This window comes from Argopecten irradians, chromosome 2, assembly GCF_041381155.1.
Source record: "Argopecten irradians isolate NY chromosome 2, Ai_NY, whole genome shotgun sequence".
NCBI classification, from domain to species: Eukaryota; Metazoa; Mollusca; class Bivalvia; order Pectinida; family Pectinidae; genus Argopecten; species Argopecten irradians.
In genome coordinates, this window is record NC_091135.1 from 48,451,269 (window position 1) to 48,465,113 (window position 13,845).

At 33.8% G+C, this 13,845-nt stretch overlaps 2 protein-coding genes across 2 annotated transcripts; one reads left to right on the forward strand and one right to left on the reverse strand.

The window, feature by feature from the left end:
- The first annotated feature begins 1,286 nt into the window (after nucleotides 1–1,286).
- On the forward strand, nucleotides 1,287–8,065 carry LOC138315761 (DNA ligase-like). Its single transcript, XM_069257010.1, has 11 exons — nucleotides 1,287–1,437; nucleotides 2,550–2,676; nucleotides 2,962–3,370; nucleotides 3,544–3,738; nucleotides 3,998–4,066; nucleotides 4,376–4,430; nucleotides 4,726–4,845; nucleotides 5,190–5,269; nucleotides 5,550–5,730; nucleotides 6,078–6,181; nucleotides 6,369–8,065. Exons 2-11 carry the CDS (start codon nucleotides 2,577–2,579, stop codon nucleotides 6,538–6,540), a joined length of 1,485 nt encoding a protein of 494 aa, XP_069113111.1. The 5' UTR covers nucleotides 1,287–1,437; nucleotides 2,550–2,576; the 3' UTR covers nucleotides 6,541–8,065.
- Nucleotides 8,066–9,376: 1,311 nt separating this feature from the next.
- LOC138315766 (guanine nucleotide exchange factor MSS4-like) lies at nucleotides 9,377–13,769 on the reverse strand. Its single transcript, XM_069257015.1, has 2 exons — nucleotides 13,561–13,769; nucleotides 9,377–10,992 (listed from the first exon to the last, which is right to left on the reverse strand). Exons 1-2 carry the CDS (start codon nucleotides 13,705–13,707, stop codon nucleotides 10,753–10,755), a joined length of 387 nt encoding a protein of 128 aa, XP_069113116.1. The 5' UTR covers nucleotides 13,708–13,769; the 3' UTR covers nucleotides 9,377–10,752.
- Nucleotides 13,770–13,845: the final 76 nt, after the last annotated feature.

The window sequence follows — 13,845 nt, forward strand, 5'->3', positions numbered from 1 at the left end:
TACTAATTATCACTGTGATATATATGTATACATATGTATTCTGTAAACCAACTTATTTTCGTGACGATTTCATTTCATGATTTACAATTAAAGCTAATTTCCCGCTAATTCTAATGGCTCTCTAGTTTCGCGAATTTAAATGACCAACGAGTTTCGCGAATTTAAATGGCCTACTAGTTTCGCGAATTTCAATGGCCTACGAGTTTCCCGAATTTTAATGGCCAATGAGTTTCGCGAATTTTAATGGCCAACGAGTTTCGCGAATTATATATATCTCGCGCGATAATACGTTGGATTACTGTAGAATGTTTGTTTTTGTTTGATAAAGCATACTAGTTAATTGGTTGGAAAATAAAATTGATACAAGGAAAATCTATGTGTCTATTATAAATGTCTGAACGACAGACACTGCATCATAACAGACAATACATGCTTATCAAGTTATTATATTTACAAAGTCTCATTCAGTTCGGTAATTCCTCATCTTTCTTTCATATTTAGTAAATTAAGTCATGAATCATCACATGCACATGTTGGAGATGATATTTTACAAATGAAAATATAGCTTTAAATTTGCATCTGTTTTCCCGGGAATTTATTAATTGCTTTTGAAGGGCCACATTGGACTCGACTTACGCAGGAGAATGTTTTTTGGACATGGTGATGCTTGATAGCCTTTTTGTTCAAAACAATAGAGGAAATGTTCGTCGTCTCAATCTTATAACATTATACATTGTATATATATATATATCTACAGGCATCCAATACATGTAATACTTTTCAAGTTAAAAGTATCATTTAGACGCACTCTTCATGTGCATGTAAATATACCGGTACTAAAAATACGATACAATGCACTTATTTCTGAGGTTGCCCGATTTCATTCCTTTCTTTTATACATATATCATAACCAATTAATATTTTATCATCTAATGCCAAGGAATGTATACAAATGATTTACACATTAAAACTTCCAAAATTGATTTTATATCATTTGTTGATATTCGTTGAAAACTCAAATTACCGTGAACCATTCCACGAACTGCAAATTCATCAAGTTAGACATGTTATTTATTTATATTTAGAGCTCTAATCATTATTGATACACATTATTAATAGAATCGCATACTCCGTCTATTTTTAGAACATTACGACAATAATGCCACTGATTGGCTCACATTGTGTGACGTACAAAGTTAGATCATAAGACCAGTATATTCCTGTCTAGGTAAAAATAGAAATGCTGTCATATGCCATTCGTGACTCCTCGGATTTAACCCTTATCACAATATGAAACCGAAACTAGAGGGGGCGTGGCATGTTTGTAAACCAGGCAGAAAGCAAGTATGAACACGTCAAACCCGACATATATAAGGCCAGTGGATTGCCAGTACGGGTAGATCTCTAGATCAATCACCGACCTGACAGCCACAAACAGTAAGTCAGTAAAATAGCAATAAAATGTAGTTAATTCAGATGATAGTACATGTATGAACTACATATATACCAAAACGAAACGTCTTACTTGTCGTCAGATGGTTAATATGATCTAATTTACAACAATTAAATGTTTTAACTGATTTGCTGACTATGCATATTATATTAGTAGATCGGAAACTTGTATGATATATATTGCTATGTAAAAATTATGACAATGTAAATGATTGCTGCAGTTTAATAGTTTGCTGTCATGCAGTTACTGCATGGATACTGAGTAATAAAGATCGAGCAACCAAATTAATTAGTGGTGGCCATAGGGTATTTAGCAACCAAATACTGCAACCCAATAAGTGGTGACTGGATAGTGGGTCAACCCAATTAGTGGTGACTGGATAGTGGGACAACCAGATGAGTGGTGACTTAATAGTGGGGCAACCAGGTTAGTGGTGACTGGATAGTGGGGCAACCAGATTAGTGGTGACTGGATATTGGGCAACCCAATTAGTGATGACTGGATAGTGGGGCCACCCAATTAGTGATGACTGGATAGTGGGGCCACCCAATTAGTGATGACTGGATAGTGGGGCCACCCATTTAGTGATGACTGGATAGTGGGGCAACCAGATTAGTGGTGACTGGATAGTGGGGCAACCCAATTAGTGATGACTGGATAGTGGGGCCACCCATTTAGTGGTGACTGGATAGTGGGGCAACCAGATTATTGGTGACTGGATAGTGGGGCAACCCAATTAGTGATGAATGGATAGTGGGGCCAGCCAATTAGTGGTGACTGGATAGTGGGGCAACCAGATTAGTGTTGGCTGGATAGTGGGGCAACCCAATCAGTGATGAATGGATAGTGGGGCCACCCAATTAGTGGTGACTGGATAGTGGGGCCACCCAATTAGTGGTGACTGGATAGTGGGGCAACCAAAATTGTGGTGACTGGACAGTGGGACAATCCAATTAATGGTGACTAGATAGTATAGGGCAATCATGACAAATAGATCAGATCACACCAAAAAACCAACATAAACATGTGTATACTGGATGATTATGATTTACACAGGTGCTGTGATTATTAGATGTTTGTTGACATCCTTTTCTAGGTAAACAATACAACCAGTGTCATCAGCATGGTCAAAGATAAGTGTAAATTCTGGGAGACATGTTACAGGAAGGACCCAACACACAAGAAAAACTTTCTCCATCCTGGAGACAAAGTAGAAAAGGATGGTATGTATATAAATCAATTATCATACATGATATTATTTCATATCAGGTCACTCTTAACTATCAGTATAGAAATGCAAATCTGAAGTAAAAATTTCAAATGATCCGGTTTTAGTTTCAAAGATTCAGCAAAGTTCTATAATACTCCTAGATTATCTAGCCCTATCAATAAGGGAATACTGTTGCTTTTATGGCATAAATTTCATATTCAACCACAGATAGCTAATGAAATTATGTTCTTATTTATGTAAACACCTGATTATATTTAACTGTTGTGTTTTGATACAGAGGAGGAAGATATGGAAGTAGAAGATACTATCTCCAAACCTGTTCCTCTGAGGAGGAGAAAAACACATGAGCTTAGCCAGAGTGATGGTGAAGATGATGAAGATGTAACACCACAAAAGACTCTAAAGAAATCTGACTCTAAAAAAGCTAAAAGCTCAGAGGACGAAGAAAAGCCTGGCCCATCAGGGGGAAGCAACTCTAGTGATGAGGACACTAGTAAACCTAAACCAAAGTGTGAATATTGGATAAAGTGTTATAGGAAAGATCCTAAACACCTCAAAGACTATCGTCATCCAAAACAAAGAATAAGTTCGCGGCCAAAACCTACGCGGAAGTTAGAAGATGGAGATATTGTGAGTGTGGAGGGAGGATTTAAACTGAAGAGGATCGGGAGTGATTTCACCTGCACGTAAGTTAATCTCATTGTCTATTTTTCAAGAGGCTTTGATCATTTTTACTGTTATCATTGAAAGAAAAAGTCAGAAAAAGTGTTTAATTGTAGGATTTTCAAACTAGCAGTGGCATAATTTTAAATGAATGATCTGATTAATTTTAACACATGTTTTACTGTTGTCATTTCAGTTGTATTGGATGGAAGACACAAAAGAATGCTACAAACAAGCGTACTTGTAAGCACCTGAGAGAACACTTGGGCGATGTTTATGAATCAGCAAGAATCGGACAACTTCCTGTTGCCAAGAGGAAGGCCCCAGAACCAACGCAACATTTCAAACATCTTAATGTCAGCCTGTTACTGGCTCACAAGTATGACGAAAAGTAAGTTACAACATCACATGGTATTTTACTAAACATCACAATACCTTGTTTACATGTATAACTTGCCCAAACCAGTCCATGTCTAATCCAGAAACCTGTCCATCCCGACATAATTGAATGGCATTTTCCTACATAATCCAGACTATATTGTTACATAAAAATTACATTCTTTTCTTATGATGTAAATTTCCTGGTCCATACAAACTAACATTTGAGGAATATTTTGGTATCTAACACAGTATTCCTTTTTCTATTGAAGAGCTACAAATCCGGTTGGGTGGTGGGTGAGCGAGAAGTTGGATGGTGTTCGGGCGTTCTGGAATGGAAAGTAAGTTACAGTAATCAGATTGGTGTTTGGTATGAAATATTTACTTCTGGTGTACTAGTATTTATTAAGCATTAAAGATGTCTAGTATACATTAAACAGTAATACATTGATGTTGATGTCCACTATCCTGTGCCAGGAGGATTACTTAAACAAATCAATATAAACAAGCTGAGTGTCATTTACCTTGTCATGGGCCCAGTTTAATAATATTATGCTATTTATTTTTTTATTTTATTGAATTTATGTTATATAAAAATACTTGATAAACAATAAAGAGAAACATTTTAACAATATACGCTTGATTTACAGGTGTTTCTACTCTCGACTGGGAAATCCTTTCTACGCTCCTAAGTGGTTTACCAAAGTAAGCCTTTCTTTGTTAACTAAAGACTAGACATCATTTCACTGATTTCATTTGATATTTACTCATATAAAATTTAGTATGAACATGTGTCAATCATTTTGGATAGCCAACTGAATTATAATGTTTTTAAAGCTTGGAAAAAACCTAGAAACATACATCATTACGATAATACTTTAACATTACAAGTCTTAGGTTGATAAAGATAAACTTCCTAATAAAAATATTAACTAAAACTAAATGTAGTTACCAAAAACGTTTCATACTATTTCAGTAATTTTAAATGTTTGTGTCCTAGGATCTGCCAAAAGACATGCATCTAGATGGTGAATTGTTTGGAGGAAGAAAGAAGTTTCAGTCCACTGTCAGCATTGTTAAGACTCCAGAGTGTGACAACTGGAAAAAGATTATATACTCTGTAAGTTAAGTGGTCAAATTAGCAGAGATAAAATCGCTTGAAAATATCTTATGTCTGTTGATACCAATGCATTTAATAATTATTTTCATAATTTAGCCTTTATCATGATAAAAGTAATTGAGGTGATTCAAAATTTTGATTATTTTGCAATATCAATTTTTTATAGTCAATATCTGTACACTTCCAAAAAATTTAAAATTTGAAAAAAATGTTCAAAACAAGTGAATATTCTCTACCTAAGATTACATTAAATAGAACGCCCAAAATTTTGTTCTGAATCTTCATTGTATGATTCCCCAGGATACACAAACCTAATCATCTTTTGTTATTTCTTGTGTATTTAGGTGTTTGATGCTCCACACATGGAGAAGGAAACATTTGAAAAGCGACAGGAAGCACTTCAAGAGTACTTTGATGAGAATGAGTAAGTACATTTACCAGGCACCACATTTAAAACCAAAATATTGATATCACACTAGGAAAAGGGCATCCAGATACTTTTTTTTTATATATTCATTGCATAGACATTCCAGAATAAATTGGGCGTTTATTTTATATTGGAATAATTAAGTTTTTGCACCCTACCTGCCCCACCTCAGAAAAATCTTGTGAGCTTACAGAGGCTTTTTGAAAACATCCTGTTATTGATTCATTTAATAGTGCTGAAATAAAATTCATAATGTATTGTAAATGTATTATTACAGACCCCAGTATGCAGAACTTGTGAAACAGTCCAAATGTACAAGTAAACAACAGTTGGATGAAGATCTGAAAAAAATCATCGCCCTTGGTGGGGAGGGACTCATGATTCGGGAACCAAAATCTAAATATGAAAGACGGAGGTCAAAAACACTGCTCAAGTTAAAGAAGTTCTATGATGCTGAGGTGAGTCAGAGAACATACCTGTATATGGTGCCATAATTTAGGACAAATGCTTTTCCAGATTAATAAGCAGGGTTCAGGTTGTTTCGACAATTGACTGAAGTCTTGAAACAGCTTCTTTTCAATAAATAAGAGGCCCAGAGATGTAATATTGAAATAGAATATCATTCTAGTAGCTGGTGGCTACCTCATTTGATGACACTCTGAGGTCAGTTAATCTGATACAACGTTTCTCATGACAGATTACTGGACAAAACTATTGTAATCAAATCAAAAGGATAATGAAATTAAACTAAATTATTAAGATTTTATCTGAGAAGGCTTCACATTATTGATTTTGTTTTCTTTAGGCTGTTGTCATTGGTTACGACCCTGGCAAAGGTCGTTTTACTGGAGCTGTGGGAGCCTTAAGGTGCAAGATGGAGTGTGGCAAAATCTTTTCTGTTGGGTCTGGGTAAGTACATTAAATCCAGATATCTATTTAGATATTTAAATTGTAACAAATTGTCCATAAATATCACCTTTTAGTTATTTACAATATTTTTTCGTTAAAATTGTTGAAATGTTCATTTTTCGTATACTTCATAGATTGTTTTTAAATTATTAGAAATTGAAAAAGACTTTTTTTCCCTTTCTTACAGACTGACAGACAAAGACCACAGAAGACCACCTAAGATCGGGTCTATAATAACATACAAATTCCAGGAGTATACTAACTCGGGTAGTCCACGTTTCCCCACGTTTTTGGGTGTAAGAATTGACGCCACAAAACCAAAGGATGCAGAGGTACCAGTGACTGCGGCTGATGAATGAAATGTTTTACTCAGTGACAGAGAATTTAATACGATGTACCTATGATTGACTACCAGGCTTTAAAAAGGCATAAACTTTTAAAGGCAGCTCGTTTTCATGACCATGACAGTTCTGTGATATCATTTCCATTTTTAGTAGAGATTTTCATTTTACCATTTAAAATTGTGTTAATAATTTATATTTTATTATTTTACTGATATACATTAAAACATAATTTTATTAGAATTCTTCATATATCATAAATATGTTTTAACCGTGTACATTGATATACATTTTGAAATTTAATTTATTTAATTTGTCCTTGATAGGTAGGATTTATTTATTCGTATTAGTCATTTAAACACGGACACTAATTATTCATCTTCAAAATGGAGTACCCGGTATATTGTATAATACTATTTACTTTATTTATTCCTTTGCTAATTACAATAGTCTAATTTCAGAAACACTAATTTATTATGACTCCTTATATTCAAATACTGTGATACAATTTTAATTTAAATATCAAATATTGTTGATGGTAAATGTTTTTGTTTTGATAAATTCTTCAACATTTTGTAATGTTATGTATCTTCAACAGAATTAGGATATTATCACAGTCGGCAAAGGGACGTAAATACCTATGTGGTAATTCAGTTGTGATATTCACGAAAAAGTCTACAAAAAAACATCCCATTGATCTTATGTTTCATTGGGCAGAGTTCTATTGGTTCTCTTCTTATTAGTAATAATTTCAATGCAGGTTTTTCATTATTCATGTGAAATTTATATTATTCTTAAACAGTTTTTTTATATAATATCATTTAATTTTCTTTTAATGTACAATCATTAAAAATCTAAAATAGAGAAAAAATACTTTTACTTCATTGCGATGAAAAGTTTTGAAACCATGTTGTGCAATGTTTTGTAAATCAGTCTGTGATAAAAGAGTAAGACATATTATATTTCACAGTTGACTGAATGATTGTGATGAATCTATTAGTGATCTGCTGTGTATGTAGACAAAGCGATGTTATATCTTTATATTTACAGTATGTGTATAGAGCGATGTTATATCTTTATATTTACAGTATGTGTATAGAGCGATGTTATATCTTTATATTTACAGTATGTGTATAGAGTGATGTTATATCTTTATATTTACTGTATGTGTATAGAGTGATGTTATATCTTTATATTTACGGTATGTGTATAGAGAGTGATGTTATATCTTTATATTTACTGTATGTGTATAGAGTTGTTATATTCTTTATATTTACGGTATGTGTATAGAGTGATGTTATATCTTTATATTTACGGTATGTGTATAGAGTGATGTTATATCTTTATATTTACGTATGTGTATAGAGTTGTTATATCTTTATATTTACAGTATGTGTATAGAGATGTTATATCTTTATATTTACAGTATGTGTATAGAGATGTTATATCTTTATATTTACAGTATGTGTATAGAGTGATGTTATATCTTTATATTTACAGTATGTGTATAGAGTGATGTTATATCTTTATATTTACTGTATGTGTAGATGTTATTTTTATTTAGTATGTGTATGATGTTATATCTTTATATTTACAGTATTGTATAGAGATGTTATATCTTTATATTTACAGTATGTGTATAGAGTGATGTTATATCTTTATATTTACTGTATGTGTATAGAGTGATGTTATTCTTTATATTTACAGTATGTGTATAGAGATGTTATATCTTTATATTTACAGTATGTGTATAGAGTGATGTTATATCTTTATATTTACTGTATGTGTATAGAGTGATGTTATATTCTTTATATTTACGTATGTGTATAGAGAGATGTTATATCTTTATATTTACTGTATGTGTATAGAGGTGTTATATCTTTATATTTACTGTATGTGTATAGAGTTGTTATATCTTTATATTTACTGTATGTGTATAGAGTTGTTATATTCTTTATATTTACGGTATGTGCCATCAATGTGTATTGGTGGTTCATTAAGTGATATATAAATTATTGATATACTCTGTATATGCAGCTGTATGTTATCCGTGTGATTTCTGTCGTGGTGAATAGCTAGTTTCTTGGAGAAAATTATTTATTTCCAGAGACATGTTTTATATTGCTTTACATTAAACTGCTTTACGCCTCTTTAATCACTTTTAAATGTTTAATAGTTTTAGGACTGGGAGTTGATAACTGAAAATCAAAGTTATTTGTTGAAATTGTCTTAACTAGAATTTTTATATTATAGTATATCTATCTGCATCACATGTAAAATCAATTGTTTTGAGAGTTATAGATGATGAGCGTGATAAAATAAATGTGTGTGATCTACATTTTGTCTGAGTTAATATGTTACCTTCATTACAATTACTACATCATCCATATAAAGAGCTAGTGAGTGTTACTTTACATATTGTCGTAGTAGTCACTCCATGGACAGAAAAAATATTACAGTTTGGATTGTAGAACTCCAGCTGGATAGGAATACATTGATTCTAATTCTCATTCAAGCAGTTTCTCAAGATTTTAAAATACAACAGGTAGAGAATAAAACCATCTGTCATGGACCTACAAATGTTGTTAGTTATAGCCAGAGATAAACAGCTGGCGACAAAACATGATAGGCACAATACTGTAGTTAGTTCTCTAGGCTTTTTATAAGTAAATGCATAAAGGCAAATAAACCAGTATTAAAAATTTAATCTTGAAGAATCTTTCTTATATATATACCGATACATTGAAAGAAACTGGGTACCTCAAAAGTTCCTTGTGTTTTTCCATTTAACGTTTGTTGAATGTCACAGAGGTCATGAAGTGAGATCGTATCAAAATAATGAAAATGAGAAATCTTTATAATAATTACTACAATTTATTTCACTTAAGAAACATTACATACAACGATTGCTGGTTACTTCATGGTCAATATACACACAATATCAACATCCATACAATTACGCCATTTACATTTACAATTATTCTGTTTAAATATATTATCATGTAACAATGATTATGTCCATCAATTGTATCATGCAAACTGATAGATAATTAATCTAATAAAAATTTGATGTTGCTTACAATGTTGCTTACAAAGTGAAAATGAACATCATTTTTTTTTAGATTTTAAGACTAGTTGAGCTGAAGTCAAAGGATGAATTTATGAATACATGTGTTTTTCTTTTTTTAATGGCAGTAGATTAGCTGGATAAGGGTCCATGCAGAAATGTCCCTAATGATCTAATTATTGTTGGTCCCAAATAGTTCTCACCTAAACATGACATTTAAGTTCGGTATTAACAATCAGTGTGAAATAAAGGGAGATAACTTTTATTGCAATTGATTATATGTATATTGATAGCTGAAAATTATAAGGATCTTTTATAGGCTTGTGAGCAGCTGTGTTCATACAGCAAGGAATTTGGTACTGTTCACACCATATCATCACATGAACTGTGTACATCAAACATGAAAAAAAACAACCACTTACTTATTCATCCACCCTAAAATATCACATGAGTAGCATTACCAGATTTCTATATTTGCCATAATTAGTAGGTTTCTAAAAAAATGAGTTCGAGAGAGATACATTTACAGGAATATAAGATGTTATATGGAAAGAAATGCATTGAAGAAATCTCTTAACAGAGTATCACTACTTTGTGCTGAAAACCATTCCAAAACAGCTACATACAGAGCACAATGTGTAAAATCATTGTAAATAGAGGACACCCCCCATCTCTGAAGTAAAACATATTTATGCTAAATCATTTGCTTTTAATCAACTTATTTAAGTGTGCAATAAAATTTTGCATATTTCACAAGTGATCATGATACTCAAATATTTATCACACTCGCCCCATTACAAGATGTGTAGAGTGTTAAACTCTGAATTACAAAATTAAACTGCTGTTGAAAAATTTTAGGGGCATGAAAACGCACAATTTAGTCATTGGGAAAATAAGTTGGTTTACAGAATATTTAACATCAATCATACCATAACTTTACTAATGTAAACCCATATGTCTCTGAATTCAAGACAGCCATTTTAACACTGATACTATAAAAAACTTATTTTCTTGGTCATTTATGAAAATCTACATCACAAGTCAACTGCAATCTCTCTGAACAGGTTCAATGGCTACGAACAGGTGGCCAGGATGTAGTTTTAGGTAAACCTTGGATACTTCATTATTTTCAGCTTCGACTGAATGTTCTATTTAGTAGAATTCTAGTCTGCATGTCTAACACGATCTAGTGCAATGTAGAACTGTTTGTTTTGTCGTGTGTCATGCACTCCAATTGGTCCAACTTCACAATCTGCACATATAAGGTATTTAATGTTGTCAACAGTGTTTGTGAAGCCAAGATTTTCGAAGGTGAACATGTCTTCTACCAGCCAGAAATCGTTCAGTGTTTCTCCATCCTCTGGTGCTGCATTTGGCTTCTTTTTCATATGTGGCAGAAACAACTGTAAACAAAAATAAGAATTAAATAGAAGGTGGAGGTTTCCAACGTCCTGTAAGTATATCATAATGGTAAGATGTAATGGCAGAGGGATCAAAGGTGGATACCGGAGTGTTCTAACAGCGCTCCATAGACGGTGTAGAAATATAAGTATGAAGAACGATGGAGCATCAACACCAAAGATTAAGAAGTTCCATCATCAGAACTGATGGTTCTTATGACGGTTTGCCTAGCCATCCGAAACATGTAAACTAATAAATACCCACAAATTCACGGAATCTTTGGTGTTGATGCTCCATCCTTCTTCATTAAGATAAGAATTGATATTCACATTTTTCCTCTACCTAGTATTTATATAGAAGCTTCTTTTTTAAACGATTAATGTGTGGTGCCTACTAATTATGACGGTCCATTCCTATGAATAAAGTCACTGTTATAAAACATACTATAGCATCATTTGGACAACGATCCAGGCACATTATTTATGAAATCAAAATAAAGGCCCAGTATTTGATATCTATACATCTATTTCAAATAACATTATAAAAAAACCTCAATGCAAATATTTTATGTTTTGTTAGTTGAGTAAGTTGAGGTCTACAATTGTATTTCTTAAAGTTTCAAATTGGCTTTTTGCAGAGTCTGGCTAGCTGCACACTATGCTTTTGTTCTGTTTCATCTGGTGCCATAGACCATTCCAAACTTGCAAGCTACATAATGAGACTAAGATGCATCAATGGGAGATACAACCTTAGTTGGTTTGTGTTCAAGATCAAACATATTTGAAAGTGGGAATCAGTAGTGAAGCAAGTTTTTGGTGCCTTGTGCTAGAGAGAATTTCCCTTTAGCTCAGTTGGTTTTATCATCATTTAAGTCTGGAATCATAGGTTTGAGCCCGCCTGGACGCATAAACACTACTCTTGCACTGTTACACTTGGTGTCTTACACCATAGAGTCTAAGTGCAAGCTATAGCTATGATATTGTGAGAGGCTTTGTAGGAGATATTTAGTGACTGTTGGGGGCGGACCACGTTTGTAAGTAAGAGGGAATTTTCCTTTAACTTATATGGTAGAGTGGTGGACACTTGTCACCAGTAAGTCTTCTCTCATAACATGAGAGTGGACTGGTCAGCAGTTTATAATCGGACATTATTTTGCTGTTAGACACAAAGTTATGTTTCAAAAGTATCTTGTTGTGCTATACCTCTAACATTGTTGGAGTACAGTAAGTCCAGGGTTCGAGTCTGACACTTGTCCTTTTTTTACACTATTATTTCAGAAACTTATATACATAGAGATTGGAAACTCCTTTTTTTGTCTTTGTTGACAGGCAGAGGGGCCTTCAGTTTATAGGCATTTCCCCTTTGAATTGGCTAACTTCTTTTAAGTGTATTCTTTTAAACATGATATTTTTGCATCAACACAAATATTATTTTTTTCTGTTTAAAATCATACTCAAACCATCTGAAAATTACTGAACTTTTAAAACATATCAAAGTTATTCTGCTGTATTTAACTATTTAAGAGTTTATCTAAAAACCCCTTAGCACATACAGAGGTACATCTGACGATCGTAAAAATGGCAGAGTTGCCAATCTCTATGTATAGATGACTGGGTACATGATAATGTAGCTCAATAGGTAGAGCTTCTGGCTAATGTTTGCAGCTCCCAATTTGAACCCTGGTCTGGCCACTACTTTTTTCCTCTACTGCGACAAAATTGACAAGCTTGCCAACACCTGTTTCAAGCTATGGGAGTATGCTTATCAGGAAATCTTTGAGGGTGATGATGTGTGGAAAGGAGATGGAATTGGACTGGGTCAATCATAGGAGACCAGGTAGCTCAATCGATAGATCACCAAGCAAGTGTTCGGAGGTCCTGAGTTCGAACCCCGGTAATTGGATGCCGGTTGCACTCATTAGACCCAAACTAGAGTACTGCTCCTCTATCTGGGACCCACACAACTCTGGCCAAATTCAACAAACAGAAAAAATTCAATGCAGAGCAGCACGATATGTACACAACAGATATCATAACACTTCTTCAGTTACAGATTTGTTAAACACAATCTAATGGCCAACACTACAGACACCATTTATAATCAGGAATCATTCTCTTATATAAAATCACACATCACCTCGTCGCCATCAACCCAGATTATCTAACACCTGTTGAAATCCGCACTAAACACACATGCATACAGACACATCGCAGCCACAGAGGCCACATGTATTCAACTGTTCAAGTATCAGCCAATCTCCTCTCTGTGGCAACAGTAAAAAGCACTACACTGGAGGGCTTCAATGCAAATATAAACAACGTAGCCACTGAAGCCCCCATTCACACGTAAACACTTCATTTTTATCCTGTTTTTACCTTTATCTATTTCAGCACCAGTAACAAACAAAAATGCACTGTATATAACCGCCACTATTAACCCCCTCCCCACGCCTCCAAATATGCCAATAATCGTCATCATTGACGGATGGCGTAACCACTAACAAGAAGAAGAAGCGCTGTTGAACAGTTGAACAAAAACACTATCATGTGGGTAGATCAAGATTTGATTACCTCTTTCTCCTTCTTGCTGGCTTTCTGCGATAGCAGTATAAGCGATGAACATCGTTGGCAATATATCTTCGTTTTATTCTTCCCTCCCACTACCATCCCGCCGAATTTGTTTTGGGACACGTCGTCTGCAGTCGCCTCACTCATCATGTTGTTTTGCGTCCAAAGTGTTTATGGTGTTCTCGTAATCCTCATCTTACTAACGCTTATGCATTGAGTTCAATCTCATGACATCAAACGTTCAGGCGACGAGATAATTAATTAACTAATGCGCATGCGTACTGAAAT

Excerpts from the sequence above, each read along its gene's own strand:
- LOC138315761 (XM_069257010.1), top strand. The coding sequence starts at position 2,577 with ATGGTCAAAGATAAGTGTAAATTCTGGGAGACATGTTACAGGAAGGAC. Across the intron at positions 4,846-5,189 it reads GGAAAAAGATTATATACTCT|GTGTTTGATGCTCCACACAT; the intron begins GTAAGTTAAGTG and ends TTGTGTATTTAG. Across the intron at positions 5,731-6,077 it reads AGAAGTTCTATGATGCTGAG|GCTGTTGTCATTGGTTACGA; the intron begins GTGAGTCAGAGA and ends TGTTTTCTTTAG.
- LOC138315766 (XM_069257015.1), bottom strand. The coding sequence starts at position 13,707 with ATGATGAGTGAGGCGACTGCAGACGACGTGTCCCAAAACAAATTCGGC. Across the intron at positions 10,993-13,560 it reads CCAGCAAGAAGGAGAAAGAG|TTGTTTCTGCCACATATGAA; the intron begins GTAATCAAATCT and ends TTTTGTTTACAG.